The sequence below is a fragment of the Varanus komodoensis genome, unplaced genomic scaffold, assembly GCF_004798865.1.
Source record: "Varanus komodoensis strain SLA01 unplaced genomic scaffold, ASM479886v1 scaffold10, whole genome shotgun sequence".
Lineage (NCBI taxonomy): Eukaryota > Metazoa > Chordata > Lepidosauria > Squamata > Varanidae > Varanus > Varanus komodoensis.
In genome coordinates this window covers 2,163,172-2,186,558 of record NW_025335269.1, presented here as the reverse complement: position 1 = coordinate 2,186,558, position 23,387 = coordinate 2,163,172, and the positions used below count along the sequence as shown (strand labels likewise).

General features: G+C 39.6%; 1 protein-coding gene across 5 annotated transcripts in view; it reads left to right on the top strand.

Moving 5' to 3' along the window:
• The window catches only part of PLEKHG4B (pleckstrin homology and RhoGEF domain containing G4B), a 175,054-nt gene that overhangs the window by 114,118 nt on the left and 37,549 nt on the right, over positions 1-23,387 (top strand). For all 5 annotated transcript variants that reach the window (XR_006416860.1, XM_044452637.1, XM_044452660.1 and 2 more), the window contains 5 exons: positions 10,447-10,699; positions 13,995-14,084; positions 14,188-14,412; positions 20,207-20,377; positions 21,257-21,437. Coding sequence is in view for 4 of the 5 variants with exons in the window: in XM_044452637.1 (XP_044308572.1) it covers positions 10,447-10,699; positions 13,995-14,084; positions 14,188-14,412; positions 20,207-20,377; positions 21,257-21,437 (920 nt within the window). In the remaining variant the exon portion in view is untranslated. The remainder of the gene's footprint in view (positions 1-10,446; positions 10,700-13,994; positions 14,085-14,187; positions 14,413-20,206; positions 20,378-21,256; positions 21,438-23,387) is intronic.

Sequence of the window (23,387 nt, the reverse complement as noted above, 5' to 3'; positions counted from 1 at the left end):
ATATAAAGCTATGCCCCCGCCCCTCTTTCCCTTCCTGTCCTTTCTAAACAGGTGATACCCCTCTATGTTTACATTCCAATCTTGCCTTTCATCCTACCAAGTTTCTGTGATCCCCACTAGGTCATACCCTCCTATTCCCAGGAGAGCTTCAAGTTCTTCCTGCTTATTATCCCTGCTCCTAGCATTGGTGTACATGCACCTCACTCCTTCCCACAGCTTCCTTTCTTTGGGATCCCCAGCCTTCTCCTTCCTCCCATCTTCCCTGATACCTGGCCTCTCTCTGTGGAAGCCCTGTCCCTGTAGTACCTCTAATACCCTGCTCCCAGAGCCCTGATCCTCCCCCCTCACTTGTCCAATCAGGACAAGTTTCTGGGGGGCCTGACCCCCCTTCCCCCGGGCTCAATGTAAAGTCTTCTGGACAAAGCTCGCTAGAGCATTTCCAAAGGACCTTTTCCCCATCCTCATGAGGTGCAACCCGTCCCTTGCCAGGAGTCCATTGGCAAGAAACCGGGTGCCATGGTGGAGGAACCCGAAACGTTCCTTCTGGCACCACACCCTAAGCCAGTCGTTCACCTTGGCGACCCTCCTTTCCCCGCCTGGCCCAAATCCCTGGACTGGTAAGATAGAGGAAAATTCCACTTGGGCCTTTAGGTTCCTGAGTTTCTTTCCCTAGGCCTCGAATTCCCTGGTGATCCCACCAACACCCTGCCTGGCTATGTCATTCATCCCCACATGGATCACCAAAAGTGGCTGGTGACCCCTGGAGTGAACAAAACGCTCCACTCTATCCTTCACATGTCAGATGTGTGCACCCAGCAGGCAACAGACCTCCCTTACCTCAAGGTCAGGGTCTCTTCGCGATGGTGGCCGTTCCCTGGCCATTGCCTCTCCTACAACAGCCTCCTGCTCGCATGTGGTCCCAGGCTGGGGGTCTTGTCAGTCCCCCAAGTCCTCATCAGCTCCAGTCTCTCCAAACGGAAAGAACCTGTTTCCCAGCTCCAGTTCGGCATCAGAAGGAGGAGGAGGAGGCCGTGCTGGCCTCTTCCTCCTGTGGGTGACATGCCTCCATGTCTCCCTGGCTGTTCCTCCCATGACCCCTCCCTCAGCTCTCTGTCTGGAGGGGGACTGCTCTCTGGGGGCCTGGAGAGCTCTCTCGGCTCTCAGACACCTCAGCGCCCCCTCTAGGAGGGTCACCAGCTTGCACCGAGGCCAAGTGTATCCCAACATACCAAGAGCCAAAAGAGCTTGTAGTGGCTGAGTACAGCCTTATAAGCCTCACAGGCTGCTGGCCCCACCCCTCTGCTTCCTCCTGGGCCTCTCTGGCCCTGCCTCCCTTCCTTTCCACTGCTCCTGTCCCCTCCCCCCCTCCCCACCTCCTCTGCCCAGCTCCTACCTTGCCTTCACCAGTCCCCTGGCCATCCTCAGCACACTCTCCCAGCCTATGCCTCTGCTGCTCCACTGCTTTGCCAAGAGCCAAAAGCAGTACCAAGTATCTTCTTTCATTTCAGTTCTGGGCTGGCAGTGGCTCCTGTTGGCTGAATGCTTTTTCATTCTTAGCATGTATATGCATGCTTTCACCTCTATCTCAATACTTTCCTAGGCAAGCAGGGTGTCCAGAAGAATTACTGTGCATGATTTCCATATTTCATTCCAATGAGTTCTAATCCAATCATGATCCAGCTATTTATCTGTGATAAGGGTAGTATTAGGAGTCTACCCCAGCACCACAATTCAAAGGTCTCAATTCTTCGGCGCTCAGCCTTCCTTATCGTCCAGCTTTCACAGCCATACATTGCAACTAGGAAAACCATAGCCTTGACTATACGCACTTTTGTTGTCAGGGTGATGTCTCTGCTTTTTAGTATGCTGTCTAGATTTGTCAGCTTTCCTCCCAAGGAGGAAGCGTCTTTTCATTTCTTGGCTGCAGACCCTGTCTGCGGTGACCTTGGAGCCCAGGAAAATAAAATCTGTCACTACCTCCATTTCTTCCCATATATTTGCTAGGAAGTGAGAGGACCGGATGCCATGATCTTAGTTTTCTTAATGTAGAGTTTCAAGCCAACTTTTGCACTCTCCTCCTTCACCTGCATCAAGAGGCTCTTTAGTTCCTCTTCACTTTCTGCCATATAGAGTGGTATCATCTGCATATTTCTCCCGGCAATCTTAATTCCAACATGTGGTTCATCTAGCCCCACCTTTCTCATGATGTGCTCTGCCATATAAGTTAAATAGGCAGGACACCAACATACAGCCTTGCCGAACTCCTTTCTCAATTTTGAACCAATCAGTGGTTCCGTGTCCAGTTCTCTCTGTTGCTTCTTGACCCATATATAGCTTTCTCAAGAGACAATTAAGATGGTCTGGTACTCCCATCTCTTTAAGCACTTGCCACAATTTGTTGTGATCCACACAATCAAAGTCTTTAGCAAAGTCAATGAAGCAGATATTTTTCTGGAACTCCCTAGCTTTCTCCATGATCCAGCATATGTTGGCAATTTGATCTCTAGTTCCTCTCCCTCTTCGAAATCCTGCCTGTACTTCTGGTAGTTCTTGGTCCACATACTGCTGGAGCCTAGTTTGTACGAATTTGAGCATAAGTTTGCTAGCATGTGATATCAGTGCAGTGGTGCGGTAGTTTGAACATTCTTTGGCATTGCCCTTCTTTGGGATCGGAATGTAAACTGACCTTTTCCAATCCTGTGGCCACTGTTGAGTTTTCCAAATTTGCTGACATATTGAGTGTAGCACTTTTACTGCATCATCTTTTAAGATTTTGACTAGCTTAGCTGGAATACTGTCGCCTACCTTTGTTGTTGCTCAGACTTCCTAAGGCCCATTTGACTTCACATTCCAGGATGTCTGGCTCGAGGTCAGTGACCACCCCATCGTGGTTATCAGGACTGTTAAGCTCTTTCTTGTATAGTTCCTCTGTGTAATGTTGCCACCTCTTCTTAATCTCTTCTGCCTCTGTTAGGTCCCTGCCATTTTGGTCCTTTATCATGCCCATCTTTGCATGAAATGTTCCCTTCATAGCTCCAATTTTCTTGAAGAGATCTCTGGTCCTCCCTATTCTATTGTTTTCTTCTGTTTCTTTGCACTGTTCATTTAAGAAGGCATTCTTATCTCTTCTAGCTGTTCTCTGGAATTTTGCATTCAATTGGGTGTATCTTTCTCTTTCTCCCTTGCCTTTCACTTCCCTTCTTTCCTCAGCTATTTGTAAAGCTTTCTCAGACAGCCATTTTGCTTTCTTGCATTTCTTTTTCTTTGGGATGGTTTTAGTTGTTGCCTCTTGTACAATATTGTGAACCTCCGTCCATAGTTCTTCAGGCACTCTGTCTATCAGATCTGATTCCTTAAATCTATTTGTCACCTCTACTGTATATTCATCAGGGATATGATTTAGGTCATACCTGAGTGGCCTAGTGCTTTTCCCTACTTTCTTCAATTTAAATCTAAATTTTGCAACAAGAAACTCATCATCTGAGCCACAGTCAGCTCCAGGTCTTGTTTTTACTGACTGTATAGAGGTTCTCCATCTTTGACTGCAGAGCACACAGTCAATTTGATTTCTGTCTTGACCATGTGTACAGTCATCTCTTGTGTTTTTGGAAAAGAGTGTTTGCTATGACCATCGTATTCTCTTGAAAAAATTCTACCAGTCTGTGCCCTGCTTCATTTTGTACTCCAAGACCAAACTTGCCTGTTATTCTGGTTATCTTTTGGCCTCCTACTTTAGCATTCCAATCCCCCATGATGATAAGGACTTCATTTTTTGGTGTTAATTCTAGAAGGTGTTGTAGGCCTTCATAGAACTGGTCAACTTCAGCCTCTTCAGCACCAGTGGTTGGGGCATAGACTTGGACTATTGTGATGTTGAATGGTTTTCCTTGGATTCGAACTGAGATCATTCCGTCATTTTGGGGATTGTATCCCAGTACTGCTTTTCCTACTCTTTTATTGACTATGAAGGCTAGTCCATTTCTTCTGAGGGATTCTTGCCCACAGTAGTATACCTGATGGTCATCTGAATTAAATTCACCCATTCCTGTCCATTTTAGTTCACTGATTCCTAAGATGTTGATGTTCAGTCTTGTCATCTCTTGTTTGACCACATCCAGCTTGCCTTGATTCATGGATCTTACATTCCAGGTTCCTATGGAGTATAGATCTTTGCAGCATTGGACTCCCCTTTCACCACCAGATACATCCACTACTGAGTGTCCTTTCGGCTTTGACCCAGTCACTTCATTCTTTCTGGCGCTACTAGTACTAGCCCTCTGCTCTTCCCCAGTAGCACATTGGACACCTTCCGACCCGAGGGGCTCATCTTCCGGCATCATATCTTTTTGCCTTTTGGTACTGTCCATGGGGTTTTCATGGCAAAGATACTGGAGTGGGTTGCCATTTCCTTCTCCAGTGGATCACGTTTTGTCAGAGCTCTCTGCTATGACCTGTCCCTCTTGGGTGGCCCTGCACGGCATAGCTCATAGCTTCATTAAGCTATGCAAGCCCCTAATCTACAGTATATCACAGAAGTGAGTACACCCCTCACATTTTGTAAATATTTTATTATATCTTTTCATGTGACAACCCTGAAGAAATGACACTTTGCTACAATGTAAAGTAGTGAGTACGCAACTTGTATAACAGTGTAAATTTGCTGTCCCCTCAAAATAACTCAACACACAGCCATTAATGTCTAAATCACTGGCAACAAAAGTGAGTATACCCTTAAGTGAAACTGTCCGAATTGGGCATTATTAGCCATTTTCCCTCCCCAGTGTCATGTGACTCGTTAGTGTTACAAGGTCTTAGGTGTGAATGGGGAGTAAGTGTCTTAAATTTGGTGTTACTGCTCTCACTCTCATATTGGTCACTGGAAGTTCAACATGGCACCTCATGGCAAAGAACTCTCTGAGGATCTGAAAAAAAGAATTGTTGCTCTACATAAAGATGGCCTAGGCTATAAGAAGATTGCCAAGACCCTGATACTGAGCTGCAGCACGGTGGCCAAGACCATACAGCAATTTAACAGGACAGGTTCCACTCAGAACAGGCGTCGCCATGGTAGACCAAAGAAGTTGAGTGCATGCGCTTAGCGTCATATCCAGAGGTTGGCTTTGGGAAATAGACATATGAGTGCTGCCAGCATTGCTGCAGAGGTTGAAGGCGTGGTGGGTCAGCCTGTCAGTGCTCAGACCATACACCACACTGCATCAAATTGGTTTGCAGGGCTGTCATCCCAAAAGGAAGCCTCTTCTAAAGATGATGCGCAAGAAAGCCCGCAGACATTTTGCTGAAGACAAGCAGACTAAGGACATGGATTACTGGAACTATGTCCTGTGGTCTGATGAGACCAAGATAAACTTATTTGGTTCAGATGATGTCAAGCCTGTGTGGCGACAACCAGGTGAGGAGTACAAAGACAAGTGTGTCTTGCCTACAGTCAAGCATGGTGGTGGGAGTGTCATGGTCTGGGGCTGCATGAGTGCTGCCGGCACTGGGGAGCTACAGTTCATTGAGGGAACCATGAATGCCAGCATGTACTGTGACATACTGAAGCAGAGCATGTTCCCCTCCCTTCGGAGATTGGGTCTCAGGGCAGTATTCCAGCATGATAACGACCCCAAACACACCTCCAAGACGACCACTGCCTTGCTGAAGAAGCTGAGGGTAAAGGTGATGGACTGGCCAAGCATGTCTCCAGACCTAAACCCTATTGAGCATCTGTGGGGCATCTTGAAATGGAAGGTGGAGGAGCACAAGGTCTCTAACATCCACCAGCCCCGTGATGTCGTCATGGAGGAGTGGAAGAGGACTCCAGTGGCAACCTGTGAAGCTCTGGTGAACTCCATGCCTCAGAGGGCTAAGGCAGTGCTGGAAAATAATGGTGGCCACACAAAATATTGACACTTTGGGCCCAATTTGGACAGTTTCACTTAAGGGTGTATTCACTTTTGTTGCCAGCGGTTTAGTCATTAATGACTGTGTGTTGAGTTATTTGAGGGGCAGCAAATTTACACTGTTATACAAGCTCTATACTCACTACTTTACATTGTAGCAAAGTGTCATTTTTTTCAGGGTTGTCACATGAAAAGAAATAATAAAATATTTACCAAATGTACTCACTTCTGTGATATATTTTACTTTCTCTCTGAAGGTAACTCCATTCAGTTGATAGTCTGTGCATCCCCCCCCCCCCCCACAGGGTATTCATTGAGAACCAGTCTCATTTTTAGTCTAGCTAACACTGGGAAAAACCATTATTAGTCTTAGCCCTTCTAAAAGACCCACCCCCTTTTCTTCTAGTTATTCAGATGTCACAAACCTACTTCAGGAACTCTCTTCATAATACAAAGGCTTAAATTTCAGGGTTTCCTGATCACATGGAGAGATTGACTCAGGATTAAGCAATTATTATTATTATTATTATTATTATTATTATTATTATTATAGCATTTCTATGCCGCCCCTTGCCGAAACCTCGGGGCGGCTTACAACATGATAAAATACATTGAAATACAATAGTACATAATAAATTACCATTAAATATAACAATACAAAAAATACATTGATTTACAAATACAAAATTAAAATTATCAGTATAAAATAAAAATATAGGAGGAGAAAGAGAAGGAAGAAGAAGTTGCCCTGGCCAGATCATATGTTTTAACAATTGAAATGATGTTTAAATAAAAAGGTCTTTACCTGGCGAACTCCTCCTGCTTGGACCTTGCCAGTTCAGCATGGAAGAACTGAACTGAGTAGGTTGTAGTCCTCACATATGGAGATATGGGGTGTGTGGCCATGCACCTCACCCCAATACCTATTTTTAGCCTTCACATGTTCAAGTAAATGCATGAATAAGTCTACATCAGAAGCTAGAACACTATCATATGTTAGCTTGGTTTTACCATGTATGTATTTACTGAACTCAAAATCACAGCATTCAGTTCTGATCACACATATTCCCAAGCCTGAAATTCAGAGGTGGTGCAGCTGAGTTTTAAGAAGAATTTAAAATTCAAAGGCCTCCCAGAGCCCCCTCATTTCTCATTCCCCCAAGCCATAGCAAACTTGTATCTGTGAATAAGAGACTAGAAAGAGTAGCTATGGGAGGGGATGAGATTATAGGGAGTATTGTGTTGAATCATCATCTTCATCTTGCATTTATAACCTACCTCTTTTCCTATTGTAAGGAATTCAAGGCAGCTTACATAGTCCTCCTTCACTCCATTTTATCCTCATAAAAACCCTGAGAAGTAGGTTAGACTGAAAGTAAGTGACTGGCCCAAAGTCATCTAGTGAGCTGGCTAAGTGGGAACTAGAATCCAGATCTCTTGGGTCCCCAGTCCAATCACCACACCACATCTTTCCTCAAAGTATGCTTTCCTTCCAACCTTAGTTTAACTATAAATCTCAGGTATTAATGAATAACAAAAGGTAACTCTATTAATGTCTATTACATCCTGTTTATCTAGTGTTCTGTAAATCAATTATACTCGGTGGAATATCCCTCTTACGTGTTACAAGGGTTAGTTCTTGATTTGGTGTTCTAGGTGTCTGAGATTAAATTCTCCCTCTCTTTTTCCTTTACCTAAAACATTTCTACTATTTTTAAATTCATTTGTCATGCCTGTAGAAACTGGAGAAGTGTTGAAAAGAAATTAAAATGGCTGCTGCCATGAGTTGCTGCACTGAGAAACATTTAAGATAGGTAAAGCAAATCTTGCCGTTTTCCTGAGTGGAACTGTGCAGATATTGTGCAAGTATGCAGAATAGGTGATATACATAAAAGGGCCACATAGCATGTGTTTAGGTGTAGAAGAGTTAAATTAAGTGACATTAAATGATTATTCTGAAATCATTGTCAACCACTCACTTTGACATAAACCAAATGTTCCTAAACTGTGTGCCAGAACCAAGATGTGGATATAGCAAGAAGAAGGGCAATATGAAGAATATTGCAAGTAGCAGTGCAATCTGATACATGCTTACTCATAAGTTGAACCACCTATGTTCAATGGAGTTGTTTTCCATGGTGTATTGGCTTTGCTGCCTTTGACTTTGGGTAACATTGTCTTAATTTTTTAATAATCTCTGTGAGTTGAAATAAATATTACATGCAAAAGCATCTATGAAACTACAGCCAACTATTTCCTTCCTTTTTCAGCCCAAGCATAAAAGCCATTTCTCCGGGTTACATTCCAGTAGTGGGTGGAGCTGAAGGCGAAAGGGATAGGACCAAAAATATCTAGAATACCAACATATTTTTGCTTGAAGCTCTTCCTTCCATTTACTAAGCCTTAGAAGAACTGAAGGCATTAAAGGAAATAGAACTGGGATGGGGTGTATTGCATAGAAGCTGGGAAATCACCAAACAATTGGTGATCAGGGCAAAGGGGTATGCCCATCTTGTACACATGAGACTGAATTGGGAGCCCAGGTGGGCTGGATTTGGTCCCCAGAACTGAGGTTTTATACCTGTGTATTAGAACCTCCTTTTCTTGAGTTCATTAGCCAGAGCTAAGTATTTCTGCATAAGGCTGTAGTGTTTCTTCATAGAGTCAGTTAGAATCAATCTTATTAAATAAAATAATAGATAGAATCAAAAGGTGCCCTGATTAAACAGAATGTTTTTAAAATTTGTTTGAATATACACACATATAAAGATGGTCAGTGTTACCTTAAAAGGGACACATGCCTTTTATCTTGCATGGGTGGGAACACCATATATGTCTACCATCTAAAATGGAAATCAGTATAATGTTTACTTCAGAACTATTGTGTCTAGTCATAAGCCAATTGAACTAATTTATTGTCTGCAGTCTTAAGATAAGTGCCTATAGACCAATTGTTGCCCTTGCCAGAAAGACATGCTTTTAAATTTCTCTTGTGAGCCATACAGAGAACTTTGACTAATGGATGGTATAGAAATGTAGCAAATAAATACATGTGGCCTAAGATTGCTTTAATTGTATTGATGGTAACATAGGTTGGTCATGTGTTGTCTTTTACAGAGGGCAATCCTCTATTTGAAGGGCTGCCAGATGGCTGTCCTTTAATTTAAGAGGTTTCTGCTGCATCTGGGCAGCAGACTGAACAGGCAGGCATACAGCTTCCCTGACCACTCTTCCACGCTGCATGAGATTGGCAGCATTTCTGGTTTTATTTATTTATTTATGCATTTATTCATTATCATTATCACATTGCATTGCATTTCTACACTGTCCATAGCTGAGGCTCTCTGGGCAGTTCACAACATTTTAAGATATAGATTTTAGACATTTAGATTATAGATATTTAGATAAAGATGCACATTTAGAAATTAATATAACACAGACAAATTTATGCATATTTGTGCCCACTTTTATCCCAGTGCTGTGTGTTTTCCTTTTTGGCAATTCTTATATGGCGACCCTACCAATTTAAGAGGATTTGGTCTTTCTTAAATAGCAGCTCCCCTCTCTGATGACCGCACAGAAATGTGCAGATAGTGTCACACAGTAAACTAGGGGTAACTTCCAAATGTAACTAGTAATAGGGTCTGGTATTTGAGGGGAGATGAAGACACAAGTCCCACTGGATATGTTAGTAGTTCTTTGGATCCTCACCCTTGTTACTCTTTGGATGCCTCTCACTGCTTGTCTTCAGTCTTTCAGTTCCTCAGCTGTTTTGTAAAGAACTCCCTGTGCCCTGAAGATTTCACCGCTAAGGAAATTTCATGAGAGAGCAGCTGTACATCATCTCAGGAATGTTCTTCCGTTTTCCAACAGAATGTAAACAAGAAAAGGGCATGGTATTTCTGCAGATGAAATAGACTTTGTATACTATGGAGGAAAGCTGTTTCAAATAACAGAATTCCTTTGTCTTTTTTGCTGGTTATTATACACCCTGCCCTGTTTTATTGGGGGAATGTTTGAGGTGAGAAATTAGTTTAGAAGACAAGAGCTGGAAACCTACAAAATGTAGGACTAGCTGCTACAATTACAAATGGTGTAGAGGCATACCATCTTTGTTCTTCTTGTTTACTAAAATTAACACACTGCAGCAAGTGTTTAGCAGGTAATGAGGTAGCCGTGATTTTTTTATACAGTTCACCCATGGACTGCTACTTGGGTTATGGCCAAAAAGGTACAGTATCACTCCTGTGAGAACAGTTGCATGTCCAGAGATGGACATCTGTCCTCAGAATGAATAACAGAGAAATAAAAAGATGCCATATAGTACAGCCTTCCCGAAGGCATTGGCTTCCAGCCAAGATCTATGAATGGACAATTGCATGTATGTTTCATCATTAAGAGGTTGACGTGTAGGTTCCCCTATATGATAGGTTCCCCAAACTCATTCTGTGAAGGAAGATTAAAATTTCCTCCATTATCATGTGACAGCTAATTAAGATTCATTGTCAGCATGTGTTCCAGAGAGTTCTTCTGCCTCTTTCAGCAATAAAGTGAACCACATAATGGATGAGATGATTACTACAGAGAGAGAATATGTCAGATCCTTAGGATATATCATCGACAGCTATTTCCCAGAAATGGAAAGAGATGACTTACCCCAGGATTTGCGAGGGAAGCGGAACATCATCTTTGGAAATTTAGAAAAACTCTACAATTTCCATTGTCACTATTTCCTGAAAGAACTGGAACACTGTACAGACTTCCCACTGCGGGTTAGCCACTGTTTTCTCAGACACGTAAGTCTTGTTTTTCACTGAGAAGCATGTTCTGAGTATGAAATACCTTCTTGTTGAATTGGCCACAAAATTATATATCTGGGACATAATTGCTATCTTTTTTCTCATTACATTGTCTAGTTTAGCCATTGTTTTCCATCTTTAATACATGTTTGTACAGAGGATTGCCAAGTGTTACTTCATCTCTCCACTAGATTTAGCTCCACATGATTCCTTCCTGCTAAAGACTTCCTTCTTTTGCTGTGGTTTTATTGCATGGAAAGGCATGCATGCCATCTATTAAAGCACAGCTGCAATTTTTCAGTTTTCCTGTTTCACTGGTGACAAGTAGCAGTTGCCCCTAGAAACATAGCTGACTGTCAAATTCACACAAGAGGCGCACTATATACATGCATCTCATTATGTTATGCCAGTTGCCCTGTTCTATCCATTGCTAGGACAGGTGGCTGGGATAGCCACAATGCAGTTTGTGCTTCTCTCACCTTCTGGTGTTCATTGCCATAATTTCATTACTGTGTATTACCTTCATTATTACTTTAATCACTTCATTACCATCTTTATTTATTGTAATAATTTTATTATTGTAAGCTGCTTCAGGAGGGTTCATGCTTTGAAAGGTGGTCAAGAAATATTTTAAAGAAATAACTATCACAAGAGCCTTAAATAGGGTTAGGGTTATTTCCCTTGTTGTCTGCTCTGATTGCCTTATATTTTTATTTAGTCATCTGTTTATTCATTCTTCTTCCATGGAGTTATATACTGCTCACCATATTTAAAAAGTATCCCTAAGCAGTTAGATCACAAATCACTTCTGGGCAACTGAAGAATTCCCTACCATCACCAAAAATGTTTTTTAAAAGGAATTTCTGGCAGAAAAAAAATCCTTTTAAAAAACAATGTACTGGTAACATAGTGTATTCTGCTTCTACTGATGGAGGTGTACATTTAAATAATCATTTATTTTCAGTTTAGCAATCTAGGAGAATTAAACTCTTACCCACTGCTTGTACTATATTCCACTTTGTTGCCTCTCAAAAATCGTAATAGTTTTAAATCTCTTTTCCCTGATCACTTGCTAATGGGGTTACTTTAAGAATGTTCTGCACCTTCAGTTTATTCCACAGAAGTTCTTATATGTGGCACTGTCCCCTAACCAGTCCATCTAGTTTTCAAACATTACCCATCTGCTGACAGAAAATATCTGCTTGATTTCAGCTTTTGCAGCTTTCAGTTGCATGAAGTCCACTGTGGGAATGACACCCAGAAAAGAAATTAGGCAGATAAATGTAAATGAACCTTTTCAGGTTATCCTAATTCAAGGTTAAGCATTTCATTTGAAGGGTTAATTATCTCCTCTGAAACCTCTTCCATTTAAATCAATGGGGCCATGCTTAAATTGAGGTGGAGGTGCCCAGGTCTTCCTTATTTTAACCTATCCCCAGCTTTCCCCTTGTATAATTAATATCCCACAAATTAAGTTGGGGTCTTTAAAGTAATTTTTTCTCAGTCACTATTTTAATCATCTCACCTAGTGACCTAGCTTGAGTTTTCTCTACTGGCTAAAAGGAAGTAGTTAAAATTTTATTATGTCTCTAACGTACAGATATGCTGTAAAGATTAAACAGTGCTCATAAAATGCTTTTATATGTTCTGCCTAAAGTTAATGACCAGAAAAGCAAGGGTCTATTGTTAGCCCAGTTTTCCTTCAGTATTTACTACTACTAGTACTAATACTTTGTTTCAGTTGAAACCTAGTATCCCCCCCCACACACCCCATGCACACACTTTTAACACACCTCACTCTGTCATTAGCAGTCAACATTAATCGAGTCAATACCATCACTCGTGTTTGTGTAGTTGCAGATCCCATCTTCCATACTGATCTACTTCTTAATGTGCTTAACCATTCCCAAGGACTCAGCTTGTGTTGCCAAGAAACAAGATGGAAAATTCTAAGCAGCAGAGACTGATCAGGTTGTTTAGCTCCTTCCCATTGTGATATCATCAAATGGCACAAAGTCATACAAGGTGGCCATTTCACACTGGCAATAGAGGGTAACACTTGTTCCTCAGCAGGGTAGCAGGGTTTTGCTGCTACTGTTTATGACTATGTTTTTATTCCAGCCTCCCTTCAAAGAATGTTTCCTTCTCTTTATCCTTACAGCAATCCCTCGGTTAGGCAAAGTTTGTGACTAGACTGTGATCTTCTGATGAGCTTTGAGTTGAAGGAAGATTTGAAACCAGGTCTTCCTCGTTAAAGTTCTATACTCTGTCTACCACAGCACCAGCTCCTTGACAACTTCTCTTTGGAAATATTCTGGATTTCTGTTGTGTTGCTTTTCAGAGCTGAAATTGGCCTATCATCCCCAGTTTGTTCCTGCCAAAGTAGTCCCTACATTATAGACCCTAATGTGTTACAGGTAGCAAGAAGGGTCAAAGTCAGCCATACTGCTACCTTCTGGATTAATGCATTTCAGGAATGGAGTTGTATTTGCAGGTCAACAGAGACAATCTCTTAGTCTCATCTTTTTATTTCAATTTATGTGTATGTTATCATTTTATGTGTATGTTGCTACTTACTATTTAATGTGCCCACCAGAATTGTTTCATTGAATTTAACCATAATAATGTAAACAATACAATTGAAAAGAAAACAGTTTGCTAGGACTGATTGTGCAGATTTTGATTTGTCCAGTTAAATGCCAGCTGGACAAATAAAAGTATGGCATTTTCTTGAGAAATGGTCAGGATTTGTTCTTTCATCCAGTGTTACTGCAAATTTAATTTCATAGTTTTTGTTTGCATTCCCTTACTGCAAGCACTTTAGATTTTCCACTATTTTGCAGAAAGTATTCACAGTTTTACTTTCATGTATGTTCCCAATTAAAGAATAATCCATAAAGTTATATTACTAGTTTGAACTACAACTCCATAAAAGTGAAGAAATCTCATGTAAACAAATATACTTCTGTGCTGGGACTGCTAAAGTGTCATTTTTCATTTTGGAGAAATACCATTATTTGGTAAGAGAGTGGACATTGTTAAAACCTTAATAATTTGTAAGTTACAGATCATACTGTAGAATATAGACTTCTTCATTTAGCATGTACTTGTTACAATATGTTGTTCTTTGGTGTTTATGTATTGCCCAGTCAGAAATAAATGTATGAAATATAAAATTGAAAAAGGAAAAGAAAATATATTCATAACACTGTCAGCGTCACAAATTAACTTTGATTTGCTTCATTGTTAATTAACAAATTTAAGCATCGAACTGTATCTTTTACTATTTCAGGAAGAACAATTTGGGATGTATGCATTATACAGCAAGAACAAGCCACAGTCAGACACTTTGCTAATAAGCCATGGAAATACCTTCTTTAAAGTAACTACTACTTTTGTCTACTTTAATTCCACTGGTAGATTTTTTAAACTTTTTGTGGTACTTCATCACTTAATGGTTATTTGTGCCCATAATATTCTTACAGAATAAACAACAGGAATTGGGTGATAAAATGAATTTGGCTTCTTATCTGCTGAAACCTATCCAAAGAATGAGCAAATATGCACTCCTTTTGAAGGATCTGATCAAGGAATGCTCGGCTGGTCAAGAGCAGGAACTCAATACCCTCCGGGCTGCTGAAGAAATGGTCAAGTTTCAGCTTCGCCATGGGAATGATTTGCTTGCAATGGATGCTATCAGAGGATGTGATGTAAGTGTAGCCAGATTCCAACTTCCTCTCCTGCTTTCCAAGCCACTTTATTTATTGTAGCTATAGTTATCCAGTGTAGTATAACAGCTACTAAACTGTGAGCCAGAAAGGTCCTTATTCAGATCTCATTTCATTCACTTAGGTAACATCAGGAAAGCCATCTTTTTTCAGCCCCACATGCAATTAGTACCTATATTACAAGCTTGTATAAGCAGCAGAGTGCAAGCCCCTTGACCAAATCTATGTCCCTTAGAGGTGTTGCCAGCTTCTGGTTATGACACAGGTTTCATCTTAATGTGTCAATCTAGCTGCCTAGACGAAATTTATGAGCTTATCCCTCTGTAAACAGCCTGATTCTTGAGTAAGTCAAATGAAAATGATCCACATTTAACTGGAGCTTTAAGTGGAGCTACAAATAAGGAAACAGCAGTTATCACATTGTAAATAATTTAAGTGTTTCCCTGTCAGTGAGGACTCATCCCAGCACAGGGGAAAAGGCTCTGAAAGTTTGTTTTAAAGGCTAAAAACATATCCTGCAACAGTTTGACTAATTTGAACTGAGTATCAAAGATATGATTGTAAAGATGAACATTTAATAACTTAGGAGTTGCAGAGAATTTCACAGATAAAAGAGGGCAGGAAAAAAAGGAAAGTTGGCATCTTACATTATGACTAGAAGAATATGGTTGAAGTGCCCTCTCTACTGGTTGATTAATGAATGCCACAAAAAAATCTGAAGTGGGAAATCAAGAAAACATCAGTTTTCTCTTTATCTAGAATTGTTTCTTTAAAATTGGAGGAACGAACTTCAAGAGGAGTCCAAGGAAAAAAAGAGATGGAGTCAGAAATGAAAGGCCTTAAGAATGCTTGAGTCAGGTATTGCAGAGCTAAGAGAGGAGAGTGAAAAATTTAATGAGTACTAAAAGACCTTGGAGCAAAGATGGGGGAAAATGAAAGAAAAATGGAAGAAGCAGAAATCAACACAAGAGATGGTTAATCTGTTATGCAGATGAAAGCAGAAAATAAATAATGCTAAAGACTTGGAAGAACTGAAGTACGGCTTTGAATATTAAATCCCAGCACAGAAATATTGACTAAAGCCAAAACAGTGGAGATACACCATCAATCAAAAAGAATAACAGAAATGGAAAAAAGGATGATTGCATTGCAGGATCAAAATTGCAGAGCCAATCTTCATTTGAAAGATGTCTTGGAATGAACATCAATAAAGAGAGACAGATTAAAATGGCTTAAAGAAGTGTTCCCAGATGAATAATATGAACATGAAGACATAGAAAGATGGTTCAGTCCAAGTGTGAATCAAGAATGTTTCCTGGAAATGTACTCATCAAGTTTGCTAATTAGTATAAGAAAAAGTTGCTCATGAGAAAATAGAGAGATAAGTTAAAAAAAAATTCAATGAGGCCTCTTATGATTCTGTCAAGGGGGAGGGAAGCATCATCCCCCCCATTGCTTAATTGCTTCCATCAGTCTTAGGCAGTAGTGCAATATCTTTAATATAATCCTTACTCCATACATACCTGCCAGTTGTTTAAGATAATCAATGGAAGCCTCCTTATAGGTTTCTAGGCAAGGACGTGGGCCTTTTCCATGGTGGCGCCCCAATTATGGAATACCTTGCCATTGGAGATTCTTCAAGAACCTACTTAATTGAGTTTTAGATGCCTGATGAAAATGTTCCTTTTTCAACACACCTATGGTACTACTTAAACTATCTATATGACAGCACTGGTTTTTAATTTAATTTAATTTAATTTAATTCAATTCAATTTAATTTATTAATTGTTTATTTTTTTGATATATATTGTTTTGTTTTGTCTATTTATTACAATATTTTAATTGTATTATTTTATTAATGTTATTATCACTATTTTATTGTAATGACCACCCAGAAAGCGTTAATGGGTGGCTTTTATACAAATTTAATAAACAAACAAATAAATAGTATTCAATATTATTTCCAAGTTATATACAGGTGAAGAATTATCATTAGACAAAGTTAGATTGTATATAGAGAAAAATGTAGGGGAGGGGTTACAACAGAGAGACATAGACCTAATGGAACAAAATTAAAGCGGAAGAACTAGAAGAAAGTATTAATAAGTTGAAAATAGAGAAATCTCCTTGGATAGATGGATTAGGTCCAGAATACTATAAAGCTTTTTAAAAGTTTTTGATATCAAAATTAAAAGCTGTGTTTAATAAATATTAGGAGGAAATATGCCAGTTTCTTGGAAATATTCTACAATAGTTTTGATTCATAAGCCTAAAAAAGATTTGACTGATCTTAGAGACCTATATTGCTGATAAACTAAGATGAAAATATTTTTGCAGTGATATTGGTGAATGGAATGAATAAATTTATTGATAAATATATCAAAATGGATCAAAGTGGCTTTACAGTAGGGAGACAGATGGCAGATTTGACGAGAAGAAGAGTTTTGACTGTATTATTGGTTGTAGGTGAAGGGATATTTATAGCTGGTATAATATTTTTAGATATTTTTAAAACCTTTGATTGTGTGAAATGGCCAATAGTAAAGATATTAATAAAAACATTTGGATTTGGAAAACAATTTAGAGGTGCAATAGAACAACTATATTCAGGTAATGTAGCAAATGTGATAGTAAAAGATGGTAAACTTGAGGAAATATCCTAGGCCATGGTACTAGACGAGGACATCCTCTTTCTGCAATATTGTTTCTTTAGTCATAGAATTACTAGCAAACAATATTTGGAATAATGATTCAATAAAAGGTATAAGTTTCAAGAATGAGATCAAGATTAGCCTATTTGCTGATGATGCCTTGTTAACAATAAGGGGTCCATCCATTAGAAGCTTTGGATCAGGTCAGATTACATTTGAAAGAATTTGAAGAGATAGGAGGTTTAAAGATAAATGGAGATAAATCAGAGATGATGTTATTTGATAGTGATAAGGAAAAGAAAGAAAGAAAAAATAGGAGTAAATTTAAAGGTAAGATACTTAGAGTTATTAAGTATTTAGGTATTAATATTAACGAAAAATCAGACTATTTAAAAAAAGAATAATTTCAACAAACTGAGAAATTAAATAAAAGAGAAAATGAATGAATTGAGGAGGATTGGATTATCTTGGTTTGGCAGAATAGGGTTATGTAAGAGGAAAATATTGCCTAAGATGTTTTATTATTATTTATGATGTTACAATTAAGAAAGCAAACAAAGAATTAAATTATTGGCAAGATAAGATTTATGAGCTTTGTAATGGGAATAAAAAAGCAAGGATAAATTTAAAAACTTGTTATAAATCACAAAAGATAGGGAGATTGGGTATGCCAAATGTAAAGTTATAATATATAGTAAATCAATTGAGGCACATACCGGATATCATATTACAACCCAATAAGGTAATATGGTTAAAATTAGAATTTTTTCAACTAGAAAGATCTTTGATAGACCTTTTTTCAAATGCAATAATAAAATATTATTAAAAGGTAGAAAATCCTTTCCGTAAAAATATATTACACATTTGGAATAAGTAAAAGGAAAAATTTATGCCAGCAATCTCATCATTATGTCCAATTACTGAATTAGAAGAGTTTCCATGAAATTTGAGAGAGAGATTTTAGGAAAAATGTTAAAGAACAATCAAATAATAAGATTAAAAGATTGGTTAGAGAAAATGAATAAAAATGGTGAGATAAAAGCAGTGTTAAAGATTAAAATAACTTGGTTTAATGTGATTTTGGACTCTGAAAAAGGCAGATAGAAGAAGGGTGGATGCTTTCAAACTGTGATGCTAAAGATGACTGTTGCACATCCCATGGTCTGCAAATATCACAAAGAAGTCCTAGACCGAGCCTTGCCAAAAATATCTCCTGAAACCAAGCTCACCAAAGACTGTCATACTTTGGTCATGTCATGAGAGCTGACTCACTCAAAATGTCAATCATGCTGGGAGTGATCAGCAGGAAAAGGAGAAGGGGCCACCCGTGGGCTAGACACCATAAAGAAAGACACTGGGATGGACACGGTGGTCTTAAAGGAAACAGTGTGAGACAATGAGGCATGGAGAGCAATGATTCAGAGTGGCCAAGGATCAGAAATGACTGAATGGTTGACGACAATGAATGTAATTCAATTAGAATGTTAGACTAGAGAATGGATAAAGAGGCAGATACAGGGATTATACAAAATTTGAAGATACGATTATAGAAAAGGAAAAACAAGAAATATGCAGATGAAAGGGATAATAAGTAAAATGTATATTCTTAGAAAAGAATCAATAGGATGCACTTAAACCAGCATGGGAAACAGATTTGAGAAAGAATATCAGTAATGAAGATTGGAAGAATATTTGGATGAAGAGGATATAAAAATGTACATCAGAATAAAGGATTTTTTTCTAGAATTATATGGAAATGGTAGTAAATTCCAGTAAAGCTGAATTGTATAGATAACAAATATTCCAATTTATGTTGGAGAGGTGGTCATGAAGTGGGTACATATTTTCATATGTGGTGGGAATGTGAATGAAACTTTGGAAAAAGGTTTTTAAAGATAGTAGTAAAATATTAAGTTTAAATATAGAAATATGCCCTTTCAATTTTCAATAAGAAACAATAGAGTTGGAATAATAAGGAATTAATATCAAATTTAATACTTGCCATGAGATTAATTATAACTAAGAACTGGAAAGTAAAATATGATTATCAATTGCATGATTGGTGTAGAGAAGTTTGGAATATAGCTATTAATGATAAATTAACTTTAATATTAGAGATAAGAGTATATAAAGAAAAATAAATTTAATGGGATTTGGGTCACATTTATTGAATATGTTTTTTTTAAGGGAAAGTATTTGAACTATAAAAAGAATCATTGAAGTTTTGGAAGGGGAAAATATCCTGAAAGAATGTTTGAATGAGTTTTTATATCTGTAACATGTATCCTATAGTCCTGGTGCAGGGGCACAGTATTTTTAAGAACTGTTTTAATTGTATATTTAATGTTATATGTTTCTATTTTAGTTGGAGTTTTTGGTTGTGTTTTAGATGAAAAATTAATTTTAAAAGAGGTTGAAGGCTTAGCATACTGTGTCACTGTTCATTTCAGAGCAATTCTTCAGAATCATGATGTCCATTTTAGGCATACTGGTCTACTGGGTCTGAGCTTGCAAGGGAAAGGGAAATGGAAACAATCAAGCAGAAACTCCCCCAACCACATCAACCTCAACACCTCAAGTGAGGCAAAATGAGGTCAAATCAGATTAGTCATGTCAGGTCAAAGCAGACCTCTCTAAATGGGAGATAGAGAAGCTCTCAATGAGCTCTGCTGGCTGAGTTCTGGAAGAATGTGGTTTCAGCAGAGAGCTGAGGCCATTAGAGGCTTTATGTAGGCTGGCAAGGCCAATAGCATGATTGGCCTTACCTCATTGTAAAAACTGGTTATGCTGTGCAAAAGGGCCTTCTGCAAGCACTAGCTTCTGTGGTATGGAGAAAATCAGGGTATTATTGGGGGCTCATTTTCTAGGTCTAAAGAAGATGGAAGGTACTTCCTTAAGCCAGGAGGGCCAAGACAAGGTACTTCCCAGATGAGGCAGCTGGCATTTACTCATCTATGTCTTTTTCAGGCTAACATAAACAGCCTGGTTTGGGGAAAATTACACTAAAGTCTAACTATTATTTCTGTTCATATTGTTGAGGGAACAAATGCCCCACCCAACCTTTGGTTTAATGAAATCATCTCAGCCTAACTGAGAAAAAGATGCATCTCTTTTCTCTAAATCAGGTCAATCTGAAAGAACAAGGGCAATTGAGGTGCCAAGATGAGTTTATTGTGTACTGTGGCAGAAAGAAGTATTTGAGACATGTTTTCCTGTTTGAAGACCTCATCCTGTTCAGTAAAACAAAAAAGATTGATGGTGGATATGACATGTACATGTACAAACAGTCATTTAAGGTAAGTTGCTCCTTTGTGTTTGAAAGCATATGGTGTTGCATGCCCAGTAGAACATGTGGTGGGGCATGATGCAACTAAGTAGGTCTATGCTAGAGTGGAATGGATATGCCTACTACCTTGAACTCATCAGATGGAAGGTGTGATAGAAATGTAATAAGAGCCCTATGTACTGGGTTGTACCATTGGTTTCCCATTGAGTTCAATGGAAGACATAAGTATATGATAAAACCTCTTCCATCAAACCAAGGTGACTTCAAAGTGCTTAAGTTTTGCTGACTCATACGCAATGTGTGCATATTTCTGGTCTGACTATATATCTTGATATCTGCAAATTGCCAACTAGTAGTACATGAGACTCAGGAGAAGAGGAAAGCATCTGTAAGCACCTGCCTGGATGAGGGCCAAAGATTGGAATGGGATCCACTTTGGGTACCTCAAAAGTACCATTGTATCACTGTGGTGACGTGTGGTGATGTCCTCAACAGTTTCTTGTGTTAGGTTTCCCTTCACCTCAATGCATGGGGATGGAGTTAATTGGGAATCCTGGTCATGTTCTCTTCCAGTGCCATAAACCTGTTCTGTGCATCTTTCCATGTCCAGTTCCAACAGGCACATACATAAAAGTGATTTGGAATTTGGTAATACATTGCAGCTCCAAAACCTGTTTCAGTTCTTCTGATTCTCCATACAGTTGAAGAAAGCCAAAGGCAGCTGGTGATTCAGCAAAAATTGGCTGCAGTTTTAATCTGTATTGCTCAAAATTATGCTTCTATAGCTAAAAACCCATATTAATGCAAATAATCCATATACAAGTTTTTATCAAAGTTGATATATTTTCCTGCTACTAAGCAGTTTTCCTTTCCTCATACTGACCTGTAGACAGCCGAGATTGGAATGACAGAAAATGTTGGAGATAGTGGCCTAAGATTTGAAATCTGGTTTCGAAGAAGAAGAAAGTCTCAAGACACCTACATCCTTCAAGCAAATTCAACAGAAACTAAGGTTGTATGGACAAACATCATAGGAAAGATGCTTTGGAGGCAAGCGTTGAGAAACCGAGGTATGCCTGCAACATAATTCATGAAAGCCACCAGGTTCTTTGTTGGTCTTATTTTGTAGTTCTTAAAAGAAAAAGGTGACACATTCAGTTGAGTCTGTTGTAAATACCAGATTTCCATCATAATGACTTCACACAATACAATAAGCCATTGTGAACAAATCTGGACAAGGTCAGAGTGGTTAAAAAACAATGTTGCTGAGTTCAGACAACCCAACAAACCATCTTTAACTTATAAGCCACACTGGCTTACTGTGATCTGTGAACCCAGTCAATAACTCTTAAAAGCAATGTTCTCACAGTGCCCAAAAATTCCAGTCTACAAGAAGAAGGATTTTCAGTGCATTGAAGATTAAACTGCAAACATTGTCCCTTACTATATGTCTGGTCACTTTGTTTTGATATGCCTCTGCTTGGCCTTGGGATGGCCAAAGGGATCTTTTTCTCTTAAACTAATCTTCCCTTTGCTCCTTGCTACCATTAGACATAGAACTCCCTTCATAGAACACCTACATAATGCTTTCTGTCTGTTCTTTCAGATCCCTTATCAAAAGTTTATTGTGACTACGCCTTAATTCCACAGTCCTTACCCTCATGCGGAAATGAATCTTTTATGCATTTAAGGGTCTTTGTGTATGTCTGTTCCCTATTGCTTTTGTCACTACACTTCCTTCCCTCTTTTGCCCTTCTGTCTACCTACATTTGGATTCTAGGTGGTTGTTAACCTGCAACCACCATGTATTTTCTTTAGTGTATGTGTGTGTACGCATGCACACACGTGCACATGCATGCATTTGAAGCAGCTCTCCTTAACCTGGTGCCCTCCAGATGCATTGGACTGCAACTCACTCCCAACCAGCATGCCCATTGGCTATGCTGCCTAGAAATTACAGTCCAGCAAATCTGGTGTACACCAGATCGGGTTCAGCTGTATTCGTGTGTGTGTGTGTGTGTGTGTGTTGGGGAGGGGTTCTTTATTATTATTTCATTTCAATACCACCCTGTAGCTGAAGCTCTCTGGGTGGTTTACAACAGTGTTCTAACCTTCTGCTTCTAGCAGCATCTCTCTCTTCCAAAGTGTAGGGGGAGGATCAGGGCTCTGGGAGCAGGGTTTTAGAGGTACTGCAGGGACTGACAGGACTCCTTCAGAAAGGGGCCAGGTATCAGGGAGGATGGGAGCAAGGAGGAGGCTGGGAACTCCAAGGAAAGGAAGCGATGGGAAGGAGTTGAGGTGCATGTACACCAATGCTAGGAGCATGGGTAATAAGCAGGAAGAGCTTGAAGCTCTCCTGGGAATAGGAAGGTATGATCTGGTGGGAATCACAGAAACATGGTGGGATGAAAGGCAAGTCTGGAATGTGAACATAGAAGGGTATCACCTTTTTAGAAAGGATAGGAAGGGAAAGAGAGGTGGGGGCGTGGCTTTATACATCAGGGAAGGGATAGGATGCAGTGAGATAAATGCAGCACAGATGGAGATTCGGTAGAGGCAGTCTGGGTGAAACTTAGGGGTTTTGACAGGGAAAGAGACCTGACAGTGGGGGTATGTTATTGCCCTCCAGGTCAACTTGAGACCCTGGATGATGTCCTTACAGGCCAGATTCTAAGGATATCTCGGGGGAGAGACACAGTAATTATGGGAGATTTCAATCTCCCGGATATTACTTGGGAGACTCACTCAGAGGTGACAGCCAGGCCACATTGCTTCCTAGAAGCTATAGAGGGAGGTTTTTTCACACAGAGGGTCCGAGAGGTGACGAGGGGGGGAAACATCCTTGACTTGGTCTTGACCAATAGGGAGGAGCTGATAGATGAAGTACAGATTAGGGGAGCTCTGGGTGCGAGTAATCATTCCATCCTTTGCTTTGAGATCAGGGGACTGGGGATGTGCAGCAGGTGGAGCACTAGAAGCTGGGACTTCAAGAGGGCCAACTTTGGTCAACTGAAGGCCAG